Below are 23,585 nucleotides of genomic sequence, written 5' to 3'. Positions count from 1 at the left end.
AATTTATTTTTGGCTTAGAAATTGATCAATTTTAAAAATCATTTAACTTTTCAATAAGCCAATTAGTGCATGAAACATATATGCATACAAGACCAAACATATGAAATCGTATCAAACAATGATGTCAATTTTATAAATGAACGATGATATAACACAATTAATAGCACAAGAATTCACACATATAATTCATTCATCATGTGTATATTTTACACAATCATGAAACATATAAGCATTCAAAGATTAATAATTCAAGCATATCACTCATTTATCAAGCATAGGCATTACATAATCATCAAAATCAAACAAAGCTATCATGATGAGTTGACAAGCTATCATCTTATATATATAACCATGCATCATGATAAAGCACTCAATGTTAAACACAATTCAATCATGTAAACATACAAGTAAACTTTCACAAATTCAAGTTATTATCCATTTATCATGATCTATTCAACAAAATTAATATGGCAAGAATTATTACCAAAACAATTAAATCATCTTGCCTCATCTTTTTCTCCTAGATCATGCTCAAGTGATTATCCTCATAAGCTTCATCAAGGAACTCTCCACCATTCCTTAATTGTGGTACCTACAAAGAAAACATTCACGTTGTGCCATTTGGTACCCAAATACTCTTGGGTCCTTGAGTGTTAGCAATGATTCCTTTTGGAACCCAAATACATTTTGCTCCATAATACACATTTCTTTTAATTGGACATCTATTCTTCATATGACCATTTTGATTGCAATAATGACATACAATTTGATCATTAATGGAGGTAGTTTTAACAAAATAACTCTTATAATATTTTTGTTTCAAATTTGGCTTATAACCAATACCTCCTTTATCAAACACACATTTTTGTGAATTAAGCAAATTATCCAACATCTTTTGCTCATTTGTGAATTTTAACACAATTTGATTTAGTTCATTGCTTTTCTTCTTAAGCACTTCATTTTCTTTCATTAATTTATCAACATGTGGTTTTTCATGCTCATACAAAATACTTTGTTTACTTTTAAATGATGCAATCCTATCATGTAACAATTCATTATCTAATTTGAATTCTTTGATCTTTTCATTTAATGAATCATTGCATTTTTGTAAAGCATCATTTTCATTTTTCAAGTCATCTACATATGATTCTAGATGCTTGTGTGAAGTGCTAAATTTCTCATTTGATAATGCAACTTCATCATGTAATGTTTTATTCTCTAATTCTAATTCCTTTATCTTCTCATTCAATGAATCAATGCATTTTTGCATGGTATCCTTTTCATTTGTAAGTTCTAGCATTTTCTTCTTAAGGCATGCATTCTTTTTATCAAGTTTCATCCACTCATCATGCAATTCTTTAAAAGCATCATGTAATTCATCATAAGTAGAAAGATCATTTACCTCATCAAGTTCATCATCTGATTCATCTTTAATTGCCATAAGTGCCAAATTCGACACTTCATGAAATTCCTCCTCGCTTGTAGTCTCCTCGTACACAATTTCAAGTTTTCTCCAAATTTCATAAGCATTAGAACAATTTGAAACTCTATGAAATTCCTTTTTATCTAAGGCACAAAATAAAGCATTCATAGCCTTGGAATTTAAAGACATATTTTTCTTATCCAACTCATTTAAAACATTCTCCCTAGGAATGAATGAACCATCACAAACTATTTTTCATATTTCACAATCTAAGGCTTGTAAAAACACTCTCATCCTAGTTTTCCAATAAGGATAGTCATTACCATCAAAGAATGGAGGTCTAGTGGTGGATTGGCCTTCCATGAAAGTTGAACTAATTTGGGTTGCTATTGATCTTTAACTCTAGACGATTAAGTCTACGCAAGAGCACCTCGCTCTGATACCAAATGAAATACTAACTCGGCAACCCAAGAGGGGGGTGAATTGGGATTTTAAAAATTATCCTAGGCAAACCACACAACAATTTAATCTAATGCCTTAATAAATTCGAAAACAATAAATTCAATAAAAGCACAATAATAAATGAATAAGGGAAGAGAAAGCAAACTCAAGGATTTTTACGTGGTTCGGCAATCCCCGCCTACGTCCACGCCTCCAAGCACACCGGGCTTGAGGATTTCACTATCCAGCCTTTCCAAGGCTTCAAACGTTTACAATTGACTTCAAGGTGTCAATGAACCTTTACAACAAGAGATTATATCTCCAATCTCTTCACCCCAAGTTTTTCTCACACTTGTACTCTCACAATTTGATGAGAAATGAAAAATACAACAATGAATCTCTCTTTAAGAGTGGATATACAAATTGAAGAACAAAGATGATTTAAGGAATGATGATTCACGAAGTTGAAGCTCAATATATATTGTGTGTACTTGTTCTTGCTTGCTTGGATTTTCCAAAAATGAATTGGTTTTGAGTTTATATAGTTTGAGCTCACAAACTAGCCGTTACTCAAATTCTAGGCGTATCCGGTTTGCCGGTTATGGAATCCGGTAAGCCGGATTTATGTTAACGTTAAGGCAAAATTCAAAATTCTGTCTATCCGGCTTGCCGGTTTCGGAATCCGGTAAGCCGTTTGCGTTCTGGATGCATTTTGCCCCGAATCCGGTTTTCCAATTTTTATAACCAGTAAGCCGCTTGCTACAGTAACCTGCACAGTGCACTATTTTTTGAAATTATACTTTGACCCTAAAACTTTACAAAACTGTACTACGGCCCAAAACGTTGTGAAACTTTACAAATAAGTCCAATTTCAGAATTTCTAAATAATGCTTTGTTAATCACAAAACTTTTTGAAATTATAATATAGCCAAAAAATACTATGACACTTTTCAAATAAGTCATTTACCAAAATTTCAAGCAATACTTGTTTATTTCAAAGTTTTCAAAATTCTTTCAATTAAACCATAAACTTTGAAAAACAACCAATTTCATAAAATCATTTTTCCATTAAATATGAAACATTTATAATGTGAAAATAATGATTTATTTAAAAAGAATAAAAACAATCAATTTCATAAAATAATTTTTCCATTAAATATAAAACTTTTATAATGTAAAAATAATGATTTATTTAAAAAGAATATTAAATAATTTGGGCTTTAAAGATTAATCATTCTTAATCTTGTTTGTTATCATCAAAATCAATATTATGGAAACATATATGTTAACAATCTCCCCTTTTTTTATGATGACAAACATTTCATGTATTTAAACAATTATTTTTCATAAAATCATTTTTCCATTAAATATAAAACATTTATAATGTGAAAATAATGGTTTATTTAAAATATATAAAAAATAATTTGAGCTTAAAAGATTAATCATTCTTAATCTTGTTTGTCATCATCAAAATCAATATTATAAAAACATATATGTTAACAATGCCAACCACAACTGCCATTTGAGTCTCCTTATTCCCATTGACTTCCACTCCATAATCACCTCTATGTTTGGAACTATCCGATATTATGGGATATCGGATAGTAATGAAATACTAACTAGGCACCTCGCTCTGATACCAAATGAAATACTAACTAGGCAACCCAAGAGGGGGTGGATTGGGATTTTAAAAATTATCCTAGGCAAACCACACAACAATTTAATCTAATGCCTTAATAAATTCGAAAACAATAAATTCAATAAAAGCACAATAATAAATGAGTAAGGGAAGAGAAAACAAACTCAAGGATTTTTACGTGGTTCGGCAATCCCCGCCTACGTCTACGCCTCCAAGCACACCGGGCTTGAGGATTTCACTATCCAGCCTTTCCAAGGCTTCAAACGTTTACAATTGACTTCAAGGTGTCAATGAACCTTTACAACAAGAGATTATATCTCCAATCTCTTCACCCCAAGTGTTTCTCACACTTGTACTCTCACAATTTGATGAGAAATGAAAAATACAACAATGAATCTCTCTTTAAGAGTGGATATACAAATTGAAGAACAAAGATAATTTAATGAATGATGATTCACGAAGTTGCAGCTCAATATATGTTGTGTGCACTTGTTATTGCTTACTTGGATTTTCCAAAAATGAATTGATTTTGAATTTATATAGTTTGAGCTCACAAACTAGCCGTTACTCACATTCTAGGCGTATCTGGTTTGCCTGTTATGGAATCCGGTAAGCTGGATTTATGTTACCGTTAAGGCAAAATTCAAAATTCTGTCTATCCGGCTTGCCGGTTTCGGAATCTGGTAAGCCGTTTGCGTTCTGGATGTATTTTGCCCCGAATTCGGTTTTCCAGTTTTTATAACCGGTAAGCCTCTTGCTACAGTAACCTGCACAATGCACTATTTTTTGAAATTACAGTTTGACCCTAAAACTTTATAAAACTGTACTACGGCCCAAAACGTTATGAAACTTTGCAAATAAGTCCAATTTCAGAATTTCTAAATAATGCTTTGTTAATCACAAAACTTTTTGAAATTATGATATAGCCAAAAATGCTATGACACTTTTCAAATAAGTCCTTTACCAAAATTTCAAGCAATACTTGTTTATTTCAAAGTTTTCAAAATTCTTTCAATTAAACCATAAACTTTGAAAAACAACCAATTTCATAAAATCATTTTTCCATTAAATATGAAACATTTATAATGTGAAAATAATGATTTATTTAAAAAGAATAAAAACAATCAATTTCATAAAATAATTTTTCCATTAAATATAAAACCTTTATAATGTAAAAATAATAATTTATTTAAAAAGAATATTAAATAATTTGGGCTTTAAAGATTAATCATTCTTAATCTTGTTTGTTATCATCAAAATCAATATTATGGAAACATATATGTTAACAGGCACGCCAACTCATAGTCAACTGAACAAGAAAGGTAAGAATGTAGCCCATGCTCATCATGCTAGGAGCTTACCTAAAAGAGGTGTTGTTGAAGTGGAACAAGGTATGATTGTTAAGGACACTAAAAAGAGGAGGGCTCAAATTGGGCTGGAATTTACAGAGGGGCCAGACATGAATGATTCTTCTAGTTTAATGAACATAGATGTGGATCCAAAAAACGGGCTAGCAGTGGGACATGTATTTCAGACCCACCGACAACAATGAGTACCCTTAGTTGGAACTATCGTGGGCTGGGCCACCTACTCACAGTTCAAGTACTGACTGAGATGGTCCAGTATAAAAAGCCTTCTTTTATTTTTCTTATGGAAACGTTAAGTTGTAAAGCTTCTCTAAAAGGGTTAAAGCATAAGTTGGGGTATGATGGTTTATTTGTAGTGGATCGAGTGGGTCGTAGTGGGGGGCCTGCTTTGTTCTGGCAATCTAAGTTCAAGGTGAGGCTTCTGAAGTTTGGGCGTACGTTTATTGATGTTGAAGTTTCTAATTTTGATATGGTGGTTTGGAGGGTCATGGGTTATTACGGGTACCCGAAGGCAAGAGTCATGGAATCTGTTGCAGCATCTTGCTTCTTTCTCTACATTGCCATGGGTTTATTTAGGAGACTTCAATGACTTGCTTGATTCTAGTGAAAAAAAGGGTTCTCGTCCTCATGCTTCTTAGAAAATTCAAGGGTTCAGAAGTGCAGTTGTTGATGCTAGGCTTTCGGATTTGGGAATGGTTGGGTATCAATTTACTTGGGAATGGGGTAGAGGCACTAGCAAATGGGTTGAGGAACGTCTTGATCGTGTTCTCACTTCTTCCTCTTGGTGTGATAAATTTCCCAATACACGAGTTCAGAGTTTGGAGGCTGATAGCTCTGACCACTTACCAATATTCTTGGATTTAGCTCACAACCTCTCTCATGCTTCTAGGAATAATCGTTTTCGCTTTGAGAACCTGTGGCTTCGTGAAGCCGATTGTGAACAGATTGTCCGAGGTAGTTGGGAAGACACAACCGATTTCTCAATTCAACAAAAACTCTCAGCTTGTAGTGTGCAGTTAATGAATTGGGGTGGTCATATGATTCACGATTTTCGTAATCGTCTAAATGATTATAAGACTCGTATGAGACTCTTAAGAGGCAGACGCGATATTGAGGGGCTTGTGGAATTCACTGAAATTCGTAAGCGCTATAATGAGCTTCTTCACAGTCATAGATATTTGGAAGCAGCACGCAAAGACCCTTTAGTTGAAGGAAGGGGATATGAACTCCCGTTATTTTCATTCAATGGCATCTGCGAGGAAGAAGAAGAACACCATTATTAGATTACGCAATGCTTAGGGGCTATGGTGTGTTGATTCGGATGAGATTGATACCCTCATCAAGTCCTACTTTATTGATCTTTTTTCTTCTAGTGGCAGTAACAATGAAGCTGTAAATTCTGCTGTGGTTCCTTCTATTTCGTCTTAGCAAAACCAGATTCTGTTGGCTCCATTTATGGCTGTTGATGTCAAGGATGCTCTGTTCAGTATGCACCCCGATAAAGCGCCAGGACCTGACGGTATGAATCCAGCTTTCTACCAGAAATTTTGGCATATTGTGGGGAGGGATATTTCATATGCTTGTCTTCAATTTATAGCAAACAAAGAATTACCTATGGCTTTAAATAAAACATTGATTGTGTTGATCCCTAAGAAAGCTCATCCTGAGGTTTTACTAGACATGCGGCCAATTGCTTTGTCCAATGTTCTTTATAAAATTATTGCCAAGATGTTAGCTAATCGGTTGAAGCTTGTCCTCGACACTGTCATCTCTAATCCTCAAAGCGCTTTTGATCCCGGTAGAGCCATAACGGACAATATTTTAATCTCAGCCGAAATTATGCATTTTTTAAAAAGGAAACGGCAAGGAAATGAGGGGGTAGCAGCACTGAAAATTGACATGGCTAAGGCCTACGATCGTGTTGAATGGGATTTTCTCCGAGCTATAATGTTGAAGATAGGGTTTGCTGCTGAATGGGTCCAGCTGATTATGCTCTGTATTACCACAATAAGCTATAATGTGCTGAGGGATGGTAATAAAGTGGGTCCTATCAATCCGAGCAGGGGACTTCGATAAGGTGACCCTTTATCACCTTATCTTTTTCTACTTTGTGCTGAGGGGCTTGGTTCTTTAATTACTAAGTATGAGAAAGTGGGTTTGATTCATGGTGTTCGAGTTGCAAGGAAGGCTCCTGTCATATCCCACCTTCTATTTGCAGATGATTGTTTCTTATTTTTTCGTTCAAATCAAGTGAGGCTAATTTAATGAAACATGTGTTGTCTGTTTGGGCAGTGTGTTAACTATGCCAAATCTTCTATCTCGTTTAGTATGAATGTAAAAGAAGATATTGTTCAACAAATCTGCAGTATTCTTGGGGTTACGGCAACTAGCAATCATGGGCCATATTTGGGGCTACCCTCACATATTGGTAGAAAGCGCAGTGATGTTTTTCACTTTGTTAAGGAGACAGTCTGGAAGAAGCTTCAAGGGTGGAGTATGAAGTATTTATCTAGAGCGGGAAAGGAGATTCTATTGAAGACTGTTGCTCAAGCCGTGCCAAATTTTTTGATAAACATCTACTTGCTACCTCTTGAGCTTTGTAAGGAGCTAGAAATCATGATGAACTCCTTTTGGTGGGGTAATTGACGCAATACTGGGGGGGGGGGGTATCACCTGGATGCGATGCTATATGTCAACCAAAATTAGCTGGGGGAATTGGTTTTAAAAAGCTCCGTGCATTTAATCTTGCTATGTTGGGGAAGCAGGGCTGGAGATTGCTGACTAAACCAAATTCTTTAGTTGCCCAAATCTTCAAAGCAAGATATTACTCTCGCACTACTTTTGCCGAAGCTACTTTGGGGCATAATCCTAGTTATGCATGGAGGTTAATTATGGCAGCAAAGCAGGTTGTTATTAATGGTAGCCGTATTCAAATAGGGGATGGTAAGCAAACATTTATCGGAACGGATCCTTGGCTTCCTGACAGTGAGTGTGGATTTACTAGTACAGTGTTGAGTGAGCATGTTCAATCTGCTCCAGTTAGTTCATTAATAGTCCCTAGCACTAGAACTTGGGATCATGATATCCTTAACGACATCTTTGATGACCGGGATAAGAATTTGATACTAAAGATTCCCCTGAGTGAGAGAAGAACTGCGGACCTATGGTATTGGATGCGTGAGCCTAAAGGAGCTTACACTGTACGCAGTAGTTATAAGGTACTGCGTCCCTGTCTCGATATCCCTTCTAATAGCATTTGAAATCGACTATGGAGTCTGAGTGTGCCGAGTAAAGTGAAGCATTTCATGTGGAGAGCATTGACAAATGTCCTTCCTACAACTGAAAATCTTCTTCAGCGACATGTCGAGGTACCCACTACTTGTCCTATTTGTCATGCTAGCTCTGAAAATGTTTACCATATCTTGCTGGTTTTCCCCTTTGCGAGAACTTGCTGGATGACTTCTTCTATTGGCTTCTTTGGGGATGAGTCTAGTCTCCTACATTGGTTGGAATGAGTGTTCAATCGTTGCAGCATTGACAACACTTAACTCGCTGTCATGATCTGTTGGGGCCTTTGGCAGAATCGGAATGCTATGGTTTGGAGAGGAAAATCTATTGGTGTGCAACAACTTCTCAACTCTGCTGGACATTTCCTTTATCAATGGCATACTACTAGGAAGCATCAGTTTATGGTTTCGTAGCCATCTAATGCAGGTCATGATGCAGTTTGTTGGGAAACTCCTCTAGGTGGCAGATTAAAGTGCAATGTTGATGCAGCCGTGTTTGATTCTAGAGGGCAGATTGGGCTGGGCAGCGTTATTCGAGATTCAACGGGTGCTTTTGTGGCAGCTAGGTGTCGTTGTATTTGTGGATGATTTAGTTCGCGTGATGCTGAAGCCCTTGGTGTTCGAGAGGCCCTTAGTTGGATTAAGCAATTACAACTGTCCAATATTATCATTGAGATGGATTGTCTAAGTGTGTACAATGCATTAGTTGATAACCTCTCAGGTCCTAGTAGTTTTAGTCTTATTATTGAAGACTGTTGTGCTTTGTCTAATTCTATTCTAGATGTTTCTTTCTCATTTGTTAGATGATCTGCGAATTCCGCTACCCACTCTGTAGCTCAAGCGGGGAATTCTTTGTCAGGTCATGAAGAGTGGAGATCTGTTCCACCTTCATTCTTATTTGCTGATTTGTTTGGTTCTTCTTCTTAATGAATACCAGTTTCATCTATAAAAAAAAATAACATATGAACGAATGATACCAGCCGACCATAAAGTAACCGAAAACTGTAACTTAGCTAGTTAGCTGTGGCCTTTCAAGAGAACTGGAAAAAAAAGAAATAAATACAGGGGTAATTTTTAAAAACCTCCCCTGAGGTTTGAGCTTGTTGCAAGTAGATAGCGAGAATCTGTTTATTTGTAAAAAAACCCCCTACCGTCAGTTTATTTTAACATTGACCGTTAGTTGACTGTGCAAAGACAATATTGCCCTTAACAATAGTTTGTAGACTGACATAACTAAAAAAAAACTAAAATTGTTGGTGCGAAAAGCACAAACCCTATTTTTTGACAATTTTATCCTTATCAATTCCAAAGATTTACAATATCATAGGTAAAGATTATGACTATTTTATTTTCAAGTTTTTAATTTTATCTTTCTTGTAGGAACTTTAAGGAAATATTAATAATTTAAAAAGGATTTTTTACGTTTTAAATTTTATCTTTTTTGTAGGAACTTTAAGAAAATATCAATAATTTAAAGAGGGTAAAATAACCAACAATTTTGGTTTTTTTTTTAGTTATTTCCGTCTACAAACTATTGTTAAGGGTAATATTATCTTTGCACAGTCAACTAATGGTCAATGTTAAAATTAATTGACGGTAGGAGATTTTTTACAAATAAATAAATTCTCGCTATCTACTTGCAACAAGCCCAAACCTCAGGGGAGGTTTTTAAAAATTACCCAATAAATACATGTAACTAAAGTAGATATTGAAGGCTAATTCTGAAACTATATTGGTATTGATAGGTAATTGCAAATATTGGGGAAATTTTCAATATTAGAGCAAAATTTTAGGGGTACCATAAAATTATCCCTTGACGTTAATTAATTAATTATTTTAGGATTGTGAGTTTAGCTTTTATGTAAGAGTGACATTATTGGCACCTTTCTAAATATTTTTTAAAAATTTTTTAATTATTTTATAATTTTAATTTTTATTAAAATTACATATTAAGATAATTTTTAATTAAACTTCCATTAAAGTCAAATAATTTTTTATTTTAGAAATTAAAAAAGTTATTTTTTCCTCTAATTTTTTGTTGATAAATTTACTATCGATAGTTATAATGGAGAAAATAAGAATTTATTATTATTTTTAAATGAAAAAGACCCAATTGTTGAAATGAGATTTAATAATAAAAATTAGATAATAAAGTTTACACAATAAATTTTTTAAAGTATATTTTTATTATTGTTGAAAAGATTTTATAATATTTTAAAATATTTTAATGAAATTAATTAAAAAAGGGTGTTAAAAGATATTAAGAGGGATGTCAATAGTCCCACTCTTTGTGTACGAGTGTACGAGTGGAGGGAAACCGAAGGCGTATATTGTCAAACGGGAAAACCAAAACCCTTTGCTTCTCAGTTTATAATAAAAGTTTCTGATGGCGCGTCTTCTTCTGAAAGCTCCTTATCTTCATATTCGCGTGCTCATGGCCTCTCGTTGTTTCTGCTCTTTTAGCTCCTCTCTCTTTTTTAAACCTAGGTTTGTTTTTCCTTTTTCACTTCCACTTCATTCTATTTATTTGTTTATTTTAAAATGAAATGATTTTTACTATTATTTTTCTCTAAATTTTGAAATACTTGAAGAAAGCAATGATAAAATAACAACAAATAATCTCTTACAAATTCTTTTTTTTTGGGGTCATTTTTAGGACAAATTTTGCGATAAGAGGAGTTTCGAGTCAAGTTTTAACTCGGAGCAATGTGGTTTTACCGAGGGCATTCTTGTCGTCTAGCATTGCGACAGAAGCTTTTAAAGAAAATCCCGTCTCTAAGACCTATGGCTCCGAACAAATTCAGGTTAGTTTTAAAAATTACACAAAAGCCTATTATGCTTCAATTATCCATGCTTTTTTATTTTTATTTTTTGGTTTATGTATTTAGGTGCTTGAAGGTTTAGAAGCTGTTAGAAAACGGCCAGCAATGTACATTGGAAGCACAGGCCCTCGTGGTTTGCATCATTTGGTATCTTTTGTTGTCTTTTTATTTACAGTATTAATACTATGATTTGTATAGGCCATAGGAAACGTTTTAAATTGCTTTTTTTTTTTTTGGGTCAATCTCTTTATCTTAGGTGTATGAAATATTGGATAATGCTGTCGATGAGGCCCAAGCAGGATATGCTTCAAACATAGAAGTTGCTTTGCTTGCAGATAATTCTGTGAGTGTTGCTGACAATGGTCGTGGGGTATGCTACATCTTGCTTTTATTTCTTAAGTTGAGAAATCATTGCTGTCTTTCATAAGCCTTGGAAAGAGTGATATAATTCGTTCACATCCGTGCTTGATGATTTCAATCTAGGTCTTTTGTCGTGGTAGTTTGGGTTTTTAATCTACTGTTGATTTATTTATTTGTTTATTTGTCATATGTTCCGTATCTAGAAATTGCTTATTGCATTTTTACACAGTGTACAAAGTTATGGATATTTGTTAGACTACAAGTGAATGGAAAATTATGTTTGGTGAACATTGTTATAATCTGCTTTGGTATGCAGTAACATGTCGCATTCCGCTTGCAATAGGATTACCATCCATCATAGTTGTACGCTTAGGTTCTCTGTACTTTTGGTTTCACAAGCTAGGTAAATCAAATAACTGCTATTTCATTTTTGCTTTCTTGTTCATTAAATTTTTTAACATTGTTTGCCAAGATCTGTGGTGAAGCTTGCAACAGTTTTTTGGGTGGACTGAATTTCTTTTACTCTAATTGAATGCTTTTATATTGTATGAGAGAGCTTTATTTTATAAAAAAATTAAAGATACACCTAACAAGGACAGACATAATGAGCCTTGCCCCTCAAAATATTTGTTTAATACATCATATGAGATTATTTAGATAACATATTTACCTCTCACATGATGAATTTGAACAAGAATTAGATGATAGTTGAAGAGGTGACATATAAAAATTCTTATATGGGTTTCAATAAGGGTAATTTTGTAATTAAATAAAAAAACTTTTGAGAGAGCTAGCCCGGCCTAGCCCTTTTTGAGCTTTGCCACCAGCCAAGAAGTTACTCTTATCAGTGTCCTGGCTTTTATGCCAATTTGTTTTTCCACATTTATAGAAAATGTTCCATCTGTCTAACATATAGTTGTAGTCCTAATTATTTTATATTTATGTGCGTTTCTCATCGCGTTTTGCTTCTGTTTCACTTGCTTCCTTGTTTGTTAACTTGTAATATTGCAGATTCCTATTGACTTGCATCCAGCCACAAACAAATCTGCCTTGGAGACTGTATTAACGGTATTGTTTCTAAATGATCTTTTTAATACTTAGTTCTGTATCCGAGGCTAGAATGTCATCCCATGAATAGTTTCACTCTTTTAGAATCATTTATTCTTTTACAATTGTATATATGCTTGGTTTATTATTTACCTGTTCGTTCCAGAACCGAGCTTCTCATCTGTAAAGAACTTTCTGCTGTTATTTTGGTTCATAGTGTATCCCAAAACAAGCTTTCCCTGAGCTCTTTTTAAGGAATCTATTTCTGCCTCTTACTATAAGTTATCGGAGACCTTTGCATTACGTTGAATGGGAAAAAAGAGAACACCTCTTTCATAAGTAATAAGGAAAGCATCTGGTAGATGAAGTGTCCTAGATTGCTGTAGGTGCTTTTTTCACTTGGAAAATTGTGAAAATTGTACACTATCATGTTTAATGGCTCTGAAGGAGTTTATAAATTATCTGCATACAGTAAAAGTTGCAGGAATGGTAGTTCTATGATAGTTACGGTACTGATAAATTTCAAATTTAAGACACTTGAAAGTTTGGGATGAAACTTAAAACTTAGATTAAACTAATCTATTTTGTCCATTCTAACATAATATAGTACTTACTCTTTTTCCCATAATTGTTCAATTATGTTGAAATGGCCTATGCTATCATTTGTGCAGGTCTTACATGCAGGTGGCAAATTTGGTGGTTCTAGTAGTGGTTACAGTGTATCTGGCGGATTACATGGTGTGGGTTTATCCGTCGTTAATGCCTTGTCTGAGGTGTCCACCATACACTTAGCTTTTAATTTTCTACTTTTGTAGTGATTATGAAATAGAGTAACTATATTTTTGCTTTTGTTTAGTACTTTATCAGTGTTCTGGACTTCCTATGTGTATGCTAACTTTACAATGTTTCCAACAGTTTTCCAGTCTGTTTGGTGTTACTTTACTGGTAGGGTATCAATGCTGGACCCTTTGTCTCCCAAATGTGGTTTTTAAGATATGGATGAAAAATAATACTCAAGTGTATGAATTTTTGTGGGTTTTTCAGTCATTGATGAATAATCATAAATCTCCATGTTTGTGTATGCACATGCATAACAATGTTTTTCAGTTGTTGAAATCTCCCTCTGTTTGTGGGTGACAATGTTTTTGACCAAGGGGGATGTCCTCGGGCAGTCACACTGTTGCAAGTCGATTTTCAGTAGTAGTAATGATGATGTGTAGTTTTTACCAATTAAGCTCACTTCCTATGTCTTGCTTTGTCTCTGTTTTCTGACTATTGGTTATTAGCATGTGTAATGTAAATTTTGATAGTTTATAATGTCATTCATACAGTCATTAGAAGTTACAGTTTGGCGCGATGGAATGGAATACCACCAGAAATATTCTCGCGGGAAGCCTGTGACAACTCTGACATGTCATGTCCTTCCAGTTGATTCAAAGGATCGCCAAGGGACACGCATAAGATTTTGGCCTGATAAACAAGGTCTCCTTGACTCTTAAAGCCCTTATCTTTATTTTAAAACACTGGATGATACTTTTCCACCAGTGATTAACATTTTGTTTTTCCCCTTCTAACTTCTCCCCTAGTATTCACTACTGCTATTCAGTTTGACCATAATACAATAGCTGGAAGAATTAGGGAGCTTGCTTTCCTAAACCCTAAGGTAGTGCTATTATTTTAGTTATGACAACTATGTTCTTTTCACTTTCTGCAAATAAATTTGTTAGAAATTAGATTGTTCTTACCTTTCACTTCTTTGTTTGAAGAATTAATTGTGGCTATAAATTTTCCATTATTGTGATGGACTGGTGGCATTAAGAAGTTATACTATTTCATTGATTTTGAATTTTCTATGTTTCCTTCTCCTTTGACCTCTACAGCTTACTATCGCTCTTAGGAAAGAGGACAGTGATCCAGAGAAAAACCAGTATAATGAATATTTCTTTGCCGGAGGTTTGGAGGAATATGTACAATGGCTCAATACCGATAAGGTATAATTGGTTTATTTATTTATTTTTTGTCCTTTCCTTTTTATCTTTGCTGTTTTTGTTTTGCCAGCTTAGATTTTCTTTATTCTAAGGGTCCTTTAAGTGAGTTTACCCCTTTCTGGCATAAATATGGGGGTTGTTGCCACTTAAGGCTGTGTGAATGGTTTTTATGAGACAGATGAATGTTTGGAGAGAAAAGAGCGAAATTAAGACTAAAGATGTAGTTGTTGCTTGTTATAATGGATTATATACAGATATTTATGGGGATAGTAGCTGAGAGATGATTCTTGAAAGAGATTAGAGGTAGATGAGAACATGGCATGATGTTTTAATTACTAATTGACTTGTTTTGGTTTGCAAGGAAGCATGAGGTGAAATTTATTTACAAGCTTTTAACAAAATGATGTTGCTCAAAAGCGCATTTCTTAAAATCATGCCTTAAATATTATCATTATGGTGTATATAGGCAAGTAAGATCATTCCCACAGAAGATTGTGCCCAATTAACAAGATATTAACACAAAATTCACAAACTGACCAGCAACAAAGATTGAATTAAAGACCTTATCTATACTTAATGAAATTAACTTAAACTTTCTAGATCTACTACGGACACATTAATGAACACTCACACAAAATTATGGGGGGATTTGTAGTTGATTTGCTATGTAAAATAAAAGAATTTAAAGTAGAAAATATGAAATTGCAGAAAACAGTTTTCAAGAGGCTGATATATGATGCGAAATATGATTAAGTAATCATTCTCTATTACTAAACATTGGATTTTAGATCAATTATCTGAATCATCATCCACTTTCTTTTGAAAACAACAACCCTAAGATAATTACAAGCTCAATTATCTTTATTTTTCCTTAGCTATCAAGTAAAACAAGCTCTTTACTAATTATTTTCTATGCTGGGGCTTGTTTCTACGGGTGTTTATATAGATCTTTAGCCGTAATTCTTCTAAGACTTATAAAATTTAATTTGTGTAAGCTCTCCTTTTTCTAGTAAGAATAGAACTTGGAACCTAGAAAGGTCTATGTATCAAAATAGTATCTGCAATGCATTTTCATGTGGATCCAAATAGGAATCTGACCAGCCCTTCAAAAATCAATCTTTATGGGCAAATTTGGTCCTCAACTTTAACACATGTCTAATATAGCACAACAAAGTGAATAAAGCCCAAAAATTCGTCCAAGGAAGCAATTAGAATCTATGAAGTCGCAGTTTGACTGTTCTTCACACTAATTTGTAGCTTTTCTACTAACTTTTGTTCATGCCTCAAAAACTCCTGCAAAACATAAAAGACTAATAAAGATTCAAGAAGTTCATGAAAATATCAAATAACTGCAAAGAAAATAATAAAAGCTGATGTGAAATTAAGCACTTATCGCAAAGAAATGGAGAAAGCATAGATATTTTTGTTCGATTGTTCAGTACTATCGTTTTGGGCCCTATCTACTAGCTTAAGCTTTAAAGTCAAATGGTAACTTCATATGGTATCAAAACCAGTTGCCAAGAGGTCTTATGTTGAAATCCTCCGCGTAATTGTTTTTATATTTGTTCCAGTCTCGTCTTTGTTTCTATCTTTAGTCTCTATTTAAGCTTGGATCACATGTGAAGCATATTATTGCACAAGAAAGGGCTGATACATAATACTATTGTTTGACCTTTTTCTTAGCTGGTTAAGCTTTTAGGTCAAGTGGGTAACTTGGTAATTTTAATGCCATTGTGGACCTTTGGTTCCTTGCTGTACCTACTGCACCTCGTTTATAAAATTCTCAGTTTCCTATGCTAAATGTAGAAAAATGGAAAAAGAAAGACCTCAGACCTGGCATTACTTGCTTCTGACCAGAATGCAGTATGGGGACTTGATGGAGTTCATTCCTGGATGACCCAATATCATTTCTTAATGTAGTCTCAGATGATTGAAAAAGAAATTTGGAGAGCTTGAATAATGACTAATATTGTGAAATGGATTGGTGGCTGTCCAGTGTCTCAATGGTTAACGCACAGAAACAAAGCATACTTTGCATACAATGTTCCCTGTTGAGTGGAAATTCATGTTTTGGGCTAGCGATGATAAATTTTCTAATAAAATCTGTTGAAGAAAGGATATATCTTGCAAAATTGAAATAAAATCTTCCATTTGGGCATCAACTTCCAAGGATTTTCAAGATTCCTCATTCTTTTTCATTCAGCTTGATTGGGATGCAGTTTTGGTTAATTTTGTTGGTTTGGATTCTTATTCCTGTGTCTCAGGTTTGAAGGGTTTCTTTTCTCATTGTTTGTATAGATTTTGGTGTTCTACACTGCAGGGAAGATTTTAGTCTGGTTTACTTTTGTAATATATATGTTCTTCTAATATTCTATAGAAGTATCTCTGTTTCCTATCAAAAAAGAAAAAGATTTTAAGGACTGTAATCTGAATGATAGACTAAGTTTAGTAAGGGGGAAAAGAGGGAGAAAAAAGTAAAAAAAGATTGCAAAAAGCTACCAATGTATGGTATGTAGAACTTTCTTTACAAATTTTCTTTCAATATTCTGTTCTGGCGTATGGTAGTATCTTTGTGTCAAATATAATAACCCAGTCAAGACATTCTTACTTTCGTCTTTCTACCTGAAAGTGATTTCTTAGAAATTATTATCTTTGGATTAGGAAATTGTGTTTCATTTATGGAATCCTGAGTGATACTTTTCTATTGGTCCAGAAACCACTTCATGATGTTGTGGGCTTCAGAAAAGATGTAGATGGAATCACAATCGATTTAGCTCTCCAATGGTAAATGACTTATCTACTACTATATTGCTTTTTCTCAACCTAGCTGCTGTTTTAAAATCTAAAAATACCTTTTTCATGACACTTTTTGGTAGACAGCTAATTAATAAGTTCTCTGGGCATATGTAATTGATATTTGTTGTTACATCTTGCGTAATGAGATACTAATAATGTCTTTATCATAATGAGATAGGCATTCGTCCTTGAGTAGTCCAAGTGATTTGTTTTAGGTTTTTCATTCTATGCCAGGTGTTCGGATGCATATTCAGATACTATGTTGGGATATGCGAATAGCATACGTACCATTGATGGTGGCACCCATATAGAAGGGGTGAAGGCTTCATTGACAAGAACTCTCAACAGTCTTGGAAAGAAGTCAAAAACTGTCAAGGTGTGACCATAACGACTTTCAAATTGCATTAATTTCTTATAATTTTATTTGATATCTTTAGTCATTTTCTTTTTTCTTCTTCTTGGTATAGTTTTTTAAATCTTGGTTGGGCCTTAGGATAGCTTGGTTTTAGGTTAACAGTTTGTTCCCTTCTCTTTTATTATTTCATCTTGTGATTAATACAATTATTAAATTAATTACCAGACATATGTGTGCTTGTTGGGGGGTTAGTGCCGTATATCCTTTCTGAAAGAAAGTTCCATTTTTATGTTTCCAACTCCCTTCCCAAGAGGTGCCCACACTAACAGGTCAAAAATATAAATTATAATATAATTCAAATAAAAGATATACCATTTTGCATTGGGCTGTTGGACCAGCAGTTTAATTCATGGGTCTGTTAGTATCAGTTGTAATTTTTTGGACCGTTACATCTGCAAAAAGGAAGAATTGCATGGAATTGCAACTACAAGAGAAGGAAAAACTGTAGGAATCATCAATTAAGTGAAACATTAATTTGGCAAGCCCATTTATCCAGTTCAAGATTACAAAGAATCTGTTGAAGGAAAGATAAAAACCTAAGGCACATCAGCTGAATTTTGCACTTTTAAAGGTTTCAGTATTCTTTAACTTCAAGCAAGCTTTCTTTCTCCTTAAATCTCTCTTTGCCATAAGATCAAAAAACTTTAAAATTTCTGTTAAATTTTCAAATTATAGTCAGGGACTAAACCATCAAATTCATGTATTTGTCATGGTGCAAAGTGCTTCGTAGAAGATTGATTATGTCATACAAGAAGGAAATTTGATTGGCTTATGTTTGATGCATACAAATATTGACTGATGTGAAGACAACAAGGATAGTTGTAACTGTCGCTTGATTATGATAATGGATCTTTTCCAGGATAAGGATATTAGTTTAAGCGGTGAACATGTTAGAGAGGGACTGACATGCATTATCTCAGTGAGAGTTCCGAATCCAGAATTTGAAGGACAAACAAAGGTATTGTCTATTCGCAAAAAAATCCATGAGTTACCATGCAACCGGCATTTGCTTATCCTTTTATTGCTGACATTTAACCTTCTTGGCTTTCTGTCTATCACTGGAAGACAAGGTTAGGAAATCCAGAGGTGCGGAAAGTGGTTGATCAATCTGTTCAGGAATATCTTACTGAATACTTAGAGTTGCATCCAGATGTACTTGATTCAATCCTTTCCAAGTCTCTGAGTGCGCTTAAGGTAATTTTCATTTTAGTTGAGCAATAAATTATGGTTAATATTCATTATAATGAATGAAGCTAATGCTGTTTCAAGGACTCTATTAAGTCCACTTGCAACTTGGTTTAAACATTGGAAATATAACTTGTGTCCTTGTGTCTTTCGATTATTCAGGCAGCTCTGGCAGCAAAGAGGGCAAGGGACTTAGTGAGACAAAAGAGTGTGCTGAGATCTTCATCGCTTCCAGGAAAATTGGCAGATTGCTCGTCTACAACTCCTGAAGAATCTGGTATGTATTGTGCTTTTTTTGTCTTCATGGGTTACATTGATTTGAAATGTATGATTATGAAATTGTCAATGGGAATTCATAAATAAACTTGTTATTATTTTTTCTACAAAAGCTGACTCAGTAAACCTTATAGATTTAGATACCACTGCTATAGGCGGAGGTTAGAGTAAAGGTTATAGTTTGTGGAGATATTTGGGAAGGATGGGAATTTGACTGGTGGAATATTACTGTACTTTACAATAGTTGAGAGTTTAGTTAAGCTTGGTTGACTTTGGTGAAAAGTTAAGAAAGAGAACGTATGGTTCAGTTCAGGTATTTTGAATTTGTTTCTTAAAAATCAGAAATGCGAGGAATATGATAAAGTAAACTATAGAAGAAGAAGAAGAGAAAATAGAAAATATAGACTATTATGTTCTTGCCTTTGAGCAACATTTCAAGTTGGAATTCTCAATAGTATGCCATTCAGCCTCAACAACATGCTTATTGCTTGAATGGACACCAAACTCTGGAAGATATTGAAATCTCATCTCAAAAGTACTAAATCATAAGTATTGACTAAAAGCCAAGTTAAAAGAAGCCGAAAAGGAACTATCCCAACTTGTTCCCAGTTTCTGTACCGCGACTAGTGCTTAACGGGATGGTACCCTACAAATACAAGGTACAACATAAAATAACTGAATTCAACCGACTATGACCAACATGTCAAAAGTGTTAATGCAGACATTTCACATAAAGAATAGCATATATATTAATTTACACATTTCATATGTGCGAGTACATCAATTTATTAATGGTGTTTGTGAATTTCCTTTTGTAAAAAAAATTTATAATTGTTTTCAGGTAATTTGACATCTATTCAGAAAAGCTCACTATTTGTGGCAATCTATTATTGTTTATGTAACTATGCATTTATTAGATGGCAAACTCTCAACAGGGATGACATAGGTTATGGAAATTTTAGTGATTGTTTAGTCTTTTGAAACATATAGAACCTTCTGTGATGCCTCTGCTGTAGCCTTCCAGCGGTTTGGCATGTTTACATGCTGAAATTTTATGAACAGTAGGTCTGGAGGCACTTGTTTTATTGTTTTGTTGCATTTATAGGTGTATGTTTTAAATTCTTTTCTACTTGATCTTTGCAGAAATTTTTATTGTTGAAGGCGATTCTGCTGGTGGAAGTGCAAAACAAGGACGTGATAGACGTTTTCAGGTAATAATTAATCCACTTCAAGAGTCAATATTTGCATTTGCAAGTGCTTGAGGTTGCCTATTCCAAAACCCTTCTGAGAACCATGCCCAGCAAGACCAACTGTTCTTATGAGCGTATAAGAAAGTTATCACTGTTGATAGCACACAGTTCATTTGCAGTCTGAAAACTACATTTTGGAAGCATGAGAAGGATACTAATGGGAAAAAGTACTATTATTTTGGTTTGCAAACATTTCTCGTTTTCCTCATGCGCCTAACAGAAGTGCCCAGTTCCATGACTGTGCGGAATTTAACTGAGTACAGATACCATCACACCAGATCTACAGTTATGCTGCCTTTAACATCTAGAAAAGTGTTCTTCTACTGTTGCTATTAGATATTACGACTAATTAACAAAACCAACAAATGCCCAAATCAATTTGATGAGGAAATGGAACTTAATTCTAGTGCAAGGGAATATTTGTGCTTGAAAGTAACAATATCATAGCAAATGAGAACTTTATAAAATTGCATTGTGCTATTGTAAAACAAACCATCCTGCAGGTATTCCAGAATAAATACTTCCTGTCACAATGACAAGGGCTCATTGATTTTCCATTGTGTCTGAAAACTTGACAGAGAAGGACATGAAATGGGTAGGCTCTGAATTAGCTAACTTTCTATGAAATGGAACATTGCAGGCTCTGAAATTATCATTCTATATTTATGGTGCTTTATGGAATAAGCCATTGTGTCATAACTTTTAGGATCCTATGAAAATTCCCCTCGTCCACGCCGCTTGGTTGTCACATGCTCTAGCTCAAGTTTGTAATATTGGTGGTACCTTGGGTAGCTTGTCCAACAAGAGTTGGTCTTGCTGCAGACTCGCATTCATAATGGATTAAGCTGAACTTTGTTTTTGTTCAACATGCTGACCTTGTTGATCACATTATTGCTGAAGAGTAGTATAGGATACAAAAAATGGATGACGGCAGAAACATGTTTATGCAGGCTATTCTTCCGCTGAGAGGTAAAATTTTAAATGTTGAAAGAAAGGATGAGGCAGCAATGTACAAGAATGAAGAAATTCAGAATCTAATTCGTGCTCTTGGACTTGGAGTAAAGGTTAAATCATACTGTTTTTATTTAATTAATTAATTTATTTTTGGCTTTAGCTTCCTGACTTATTTCACAAACTTAAAATTTTCTTTGTTTCAGGGAGAGGATTTTAAAAAAGAGGCTCTGCGTTATCATAAGATCATCATATTAACAGATGCTGACGTCGATGGTGCTCACATCCGAACACTGTTATTGACATTTTTCTACAGATATCAGGTATATAAAAGTGAAGATTGAATGCTTTTGTAGAGGAAAGAAAGAAAGTCTTTCGAATATAGAATTTGAGAAAAGTCAAACTGATAAAATTGTTGCTTGCAGAAAACCTTATTTGATGAAGGTTGCATTTATGTCGGTGTTCCACCCCTCTACAAGGTTTGTTTTTGGCTGTGACAAATCTGCCAAGCAAAAGCATATAATTGAAACAATAAACATATGTCATCTTTTCTGAATTGCCTAGGTTGAGAGGGGAAAGCAAGTACAGTACTGCTATGATGATGCAGAGCTAAAGAAGGTCAAGAGCTCCTTCCCTTCAAATGCTTTGTATAGCATTCAGAGGTTCAAAGGTATGATAAACAAGACAACTCTTCTGGTTCCTTTATGTTTGTATTCATGCTTGAAGCCTGTGTTTAGTGTTCATGATGCATTGTTCGCTTATGACTTGACACTTGCTCAAAACAAAGTCAAGTGATAGCATCTTTAAGAAAAATCTCTGAACTTTGATGTCATTAATGCCCTAAAAGCACCCCAAAATTTCACTCTGTTCCTTGAGGAGGAGAGTGCCTTGCATAATCATGAGGAGGAGAGTACCTTGCATAATCATCTAAAATTCTTTTTGTACACAGTAAGATGACAATCGCAGGCCTTTATTCCCTTAGGTTGCGTTTAGGATTGAGGTTGGACAGTTGTAGTTTAAAAGTTACAGCACTAAAGTGTTTGGTAAATACTAGCTGCTATAGTTTGGAAACTATATTAATCTAATTTTTCACTTGTATGGTGGAAAATCTATTATATCTTTAAAAATTTTGTCAAAATTATTATTTAAAATTTATATTTACTATATATTATTAACTTTTGTTTCATAGTTACAGTTTTTTTTCCACAGCAGACAGGACCTTAGAGAACACTTTTTATGGTAGTTCATCTCATTCAGTTTAATCATTTTTAAGAAAACACCGTGGTTTTTTTTTTAATATAACTAGCTGATGCAAGATATTTGTTCAGTTATAATGAGTATCCTTTGAACCACAAAAGAGATTGCTTAATGCTTATTCACTTTTGTGTGCAATCGGCATTTTTATGCATTTTGCTCTCTGCCTTCCTTAATAATGGTCCATATTTATATAGAAGACGTGTCTTTTGAATTCATGATGATGATGAAGAGCCAACCTGAAGACTGACTGCTGGCCATTCTCAGGGACCAAACTGCTAAAATTTGTTGTCCTAAGAAAATTTCTTTGTAGTTTTACTTACTATTTGCATGGGTACAATGCAGGCCTGGGAGAGATGATGCCTGTGCAGTTGTGGGAGACAACATTGAACCCAGAGCAAAGAATGCTTAAGCAACTGGTGATTGAGGATGCAGCAGAAGCAAATGTTGTTTTCTCCTCCCTCATGGGGGCCAGGGTAAGTAGATAAGTTTTGAAAACTTTTGAGATTTTAGTTCTTTTTGAGAAAAAATTTAACATCTGCTGATATTGTTCTACCCCCATTTGTTTCTCTTTGGGATGAGGGGTTGGGTGGATTTGGAATCTGCAAATAACAAATGCAAAACCTGATGTGGACCAATTTATTTGTACGGAAGACAGTGAGCTTCCTTACTATAATGCCCAAGTTAATCCTTCAGGACATCCATGAAAACCTTTTTCTTTAGTTTCCGTTGTAATAATCATATGTCCATATGATGTTCTAGCTAATTTTAGATAAGCTCTTATATTTGCTCTAAGCTGTAGGTTGGGAGATGTATGCTAGTGACATGGTTCTTACTTGTGCTTCTTTTTTTTAATAGGTGGACACTCGGAAGGAACTCATCCAGAATGCTGCAAACCTCGTAAACCTGGATCATCTTGATATTTAGGGCATCACTTAGTATGAGAGCATAAGTTTTTGGATGTAAAACGCAGGAAAACAAATAGAAAAGTTCAGAGATCACATTGAAGATGATTCTATTTTTGTAAAAGGTTATTTGGACAGTTGTACAGGTTTTAATACGTAAGATTTATGTTTTTTCTTCA

The 23,585-nt window shown here is 34.4% G+C and overlaps 2 protein-coding genes across 7 annotated transcripts; both read left to right on the top strand.

Annotated features, from left to right (window-relative positions):
* Positions 1–6,325: 6,325 nt before the first annotated feature.
* On the top strand, positions 6,326–8,745 carry LOC112099556. Its single transcript, XM_024186969.1, has 5 exons — positions 6,326–6,910; positions 7,163–7,508; positions 7,577–8,088; positions 8,452–8,488; positions 8,585–8,745. The coding sequence occupies exons 1-5, from the start codon at positions 6,326–6,328 to the stop codon at positions 8,743–8,745; spliced, it is 1,641 nt and encodes a 546-aa protein (XP_024042737.1).
* A 1,723-nt stretch (positions 8,746–10,468) lies between these two features.
* LOC18032937 (DNA gyrase subunit B, chloroplastic/mitochondrial) lies at positions 10,469–23,585 on the top strand. Of its 6 annotated transcripts, none has more exons than XM_024182482.1 (21): positions 10,469–10,644; positions 10,814–10,961; positions 11,046–11,126; positions 11,236–11,322; positions 12,351–12,407; positions 13,058–13,159; positions 13,718–13,868; positions 13,973–14,049; positions 14,267–14,377; positions 17,088–17,158; positions 17,405–17,546; positions 18,445–18,543; positions 18,651–18,779; positions 18,933–19,047; positions 20,190–20,257; positions 21,247–21,360; positions 21,454–21,570; positions 21,673–21,726; positions 21,812–21,917; positions 22,847–22,977; positions 23,360–23,585. In XM_024182482.1, the coding sequence occupies exons 1-21, from the start codon at positions 10,544–10,546 to the stop codon at positions 23,426–23,428; spliced, it is 2,130 nt and encodes a 709-aa protein (XP_024038250.1). In that variant the 5' UTR covers positions 10,469–10,543; the 3' UTR covers positions 23,429–23,585. The 6 variants fall into 6 exon arrangements, with proteins under 6 accessions (XP_024038250.1, XP_006421094.1, XP_024038255.1 ...); XM_006421031.2 differs by having other exon boundaries at positions 11,236–11,349; XM_024182487.1 differs by lacking the exon at positions 13,058–13,159 and having other exon boundaries at positions 11,236–11,349.

The sequence above is a fragment of the Citrus clementina genome, unplaced genomic scaffold (assembly GCF_000493195.1).
Source record: "Citrus clementina cultivar Clemenules unplaced genomic scaffold, Citrus_clementina_v1.0 scaffold_9, whole genome shotgun sequence".
Taxonomy (NCBI): domain Eukaryota; kingdom Viridiplantae; phylum Streptophyta; class Magnoliopsida; order Sapindales; family Rutaceae; genus Citrus; species Citrus x clementina.
The sequence above is the reverse complement of the archived record's forward strand: the minus strand, read 5'-3'. Positions and strand labels throughout refer to the sequence as shown.

What these genes read in the sequence shown, in the direction of transcription:
- LOC112099556 (XM_024186969.1), top strand. Translation starts at nt 6,326, where the DNA reads ATGGCTGTTGATGTCAAGGATGCTCTGTTCAGTATGCACCCCGATAAA. An exon ending in TGCTGAGGGATGGTAATAAA is followed by an intron (nt 6,911 to 7,162) that starts GTGGGTCCTATC and finishes CTGTTTGGGCAG; the next exon opens with TGTGTTAACTATGCCAAATC. An exon ending in CTGTACGCAGTAGTTATAAG is followed by an intron (nt 8,089 to 8,451) that starts GTACTGCGTCCC and finishes GGCCTTTGGCAG; the next exon opens with AATCGGAATGCTATGGTTTG.
- LOC18032937 (XM_006421031.2), top strand. Translation starts at nt 10,544, where the DNA reads ATGGCGCGTCTTCTTCTGAAAGCTCCTTATCTTCATATTCGCGTGCTC. An exon ending in AATTTGAAGGACAAACAAAG is followed by an intron (nt 18,544 to 18,650) that starts GTATTGTCTATT and finishes TATCACTGGAAG; the next exon opens with ACAAGGTTAGGAAATCCAGA. An exon ending in CCTCCCTCATGGGGGCCAGG is followed by an intron (nt 22,978 to 23,359) that starts GTAAGTAGATAA and finishes TTTTTTTAATAG; the next exon opens with GTGGACACTCGGAAGGAACT.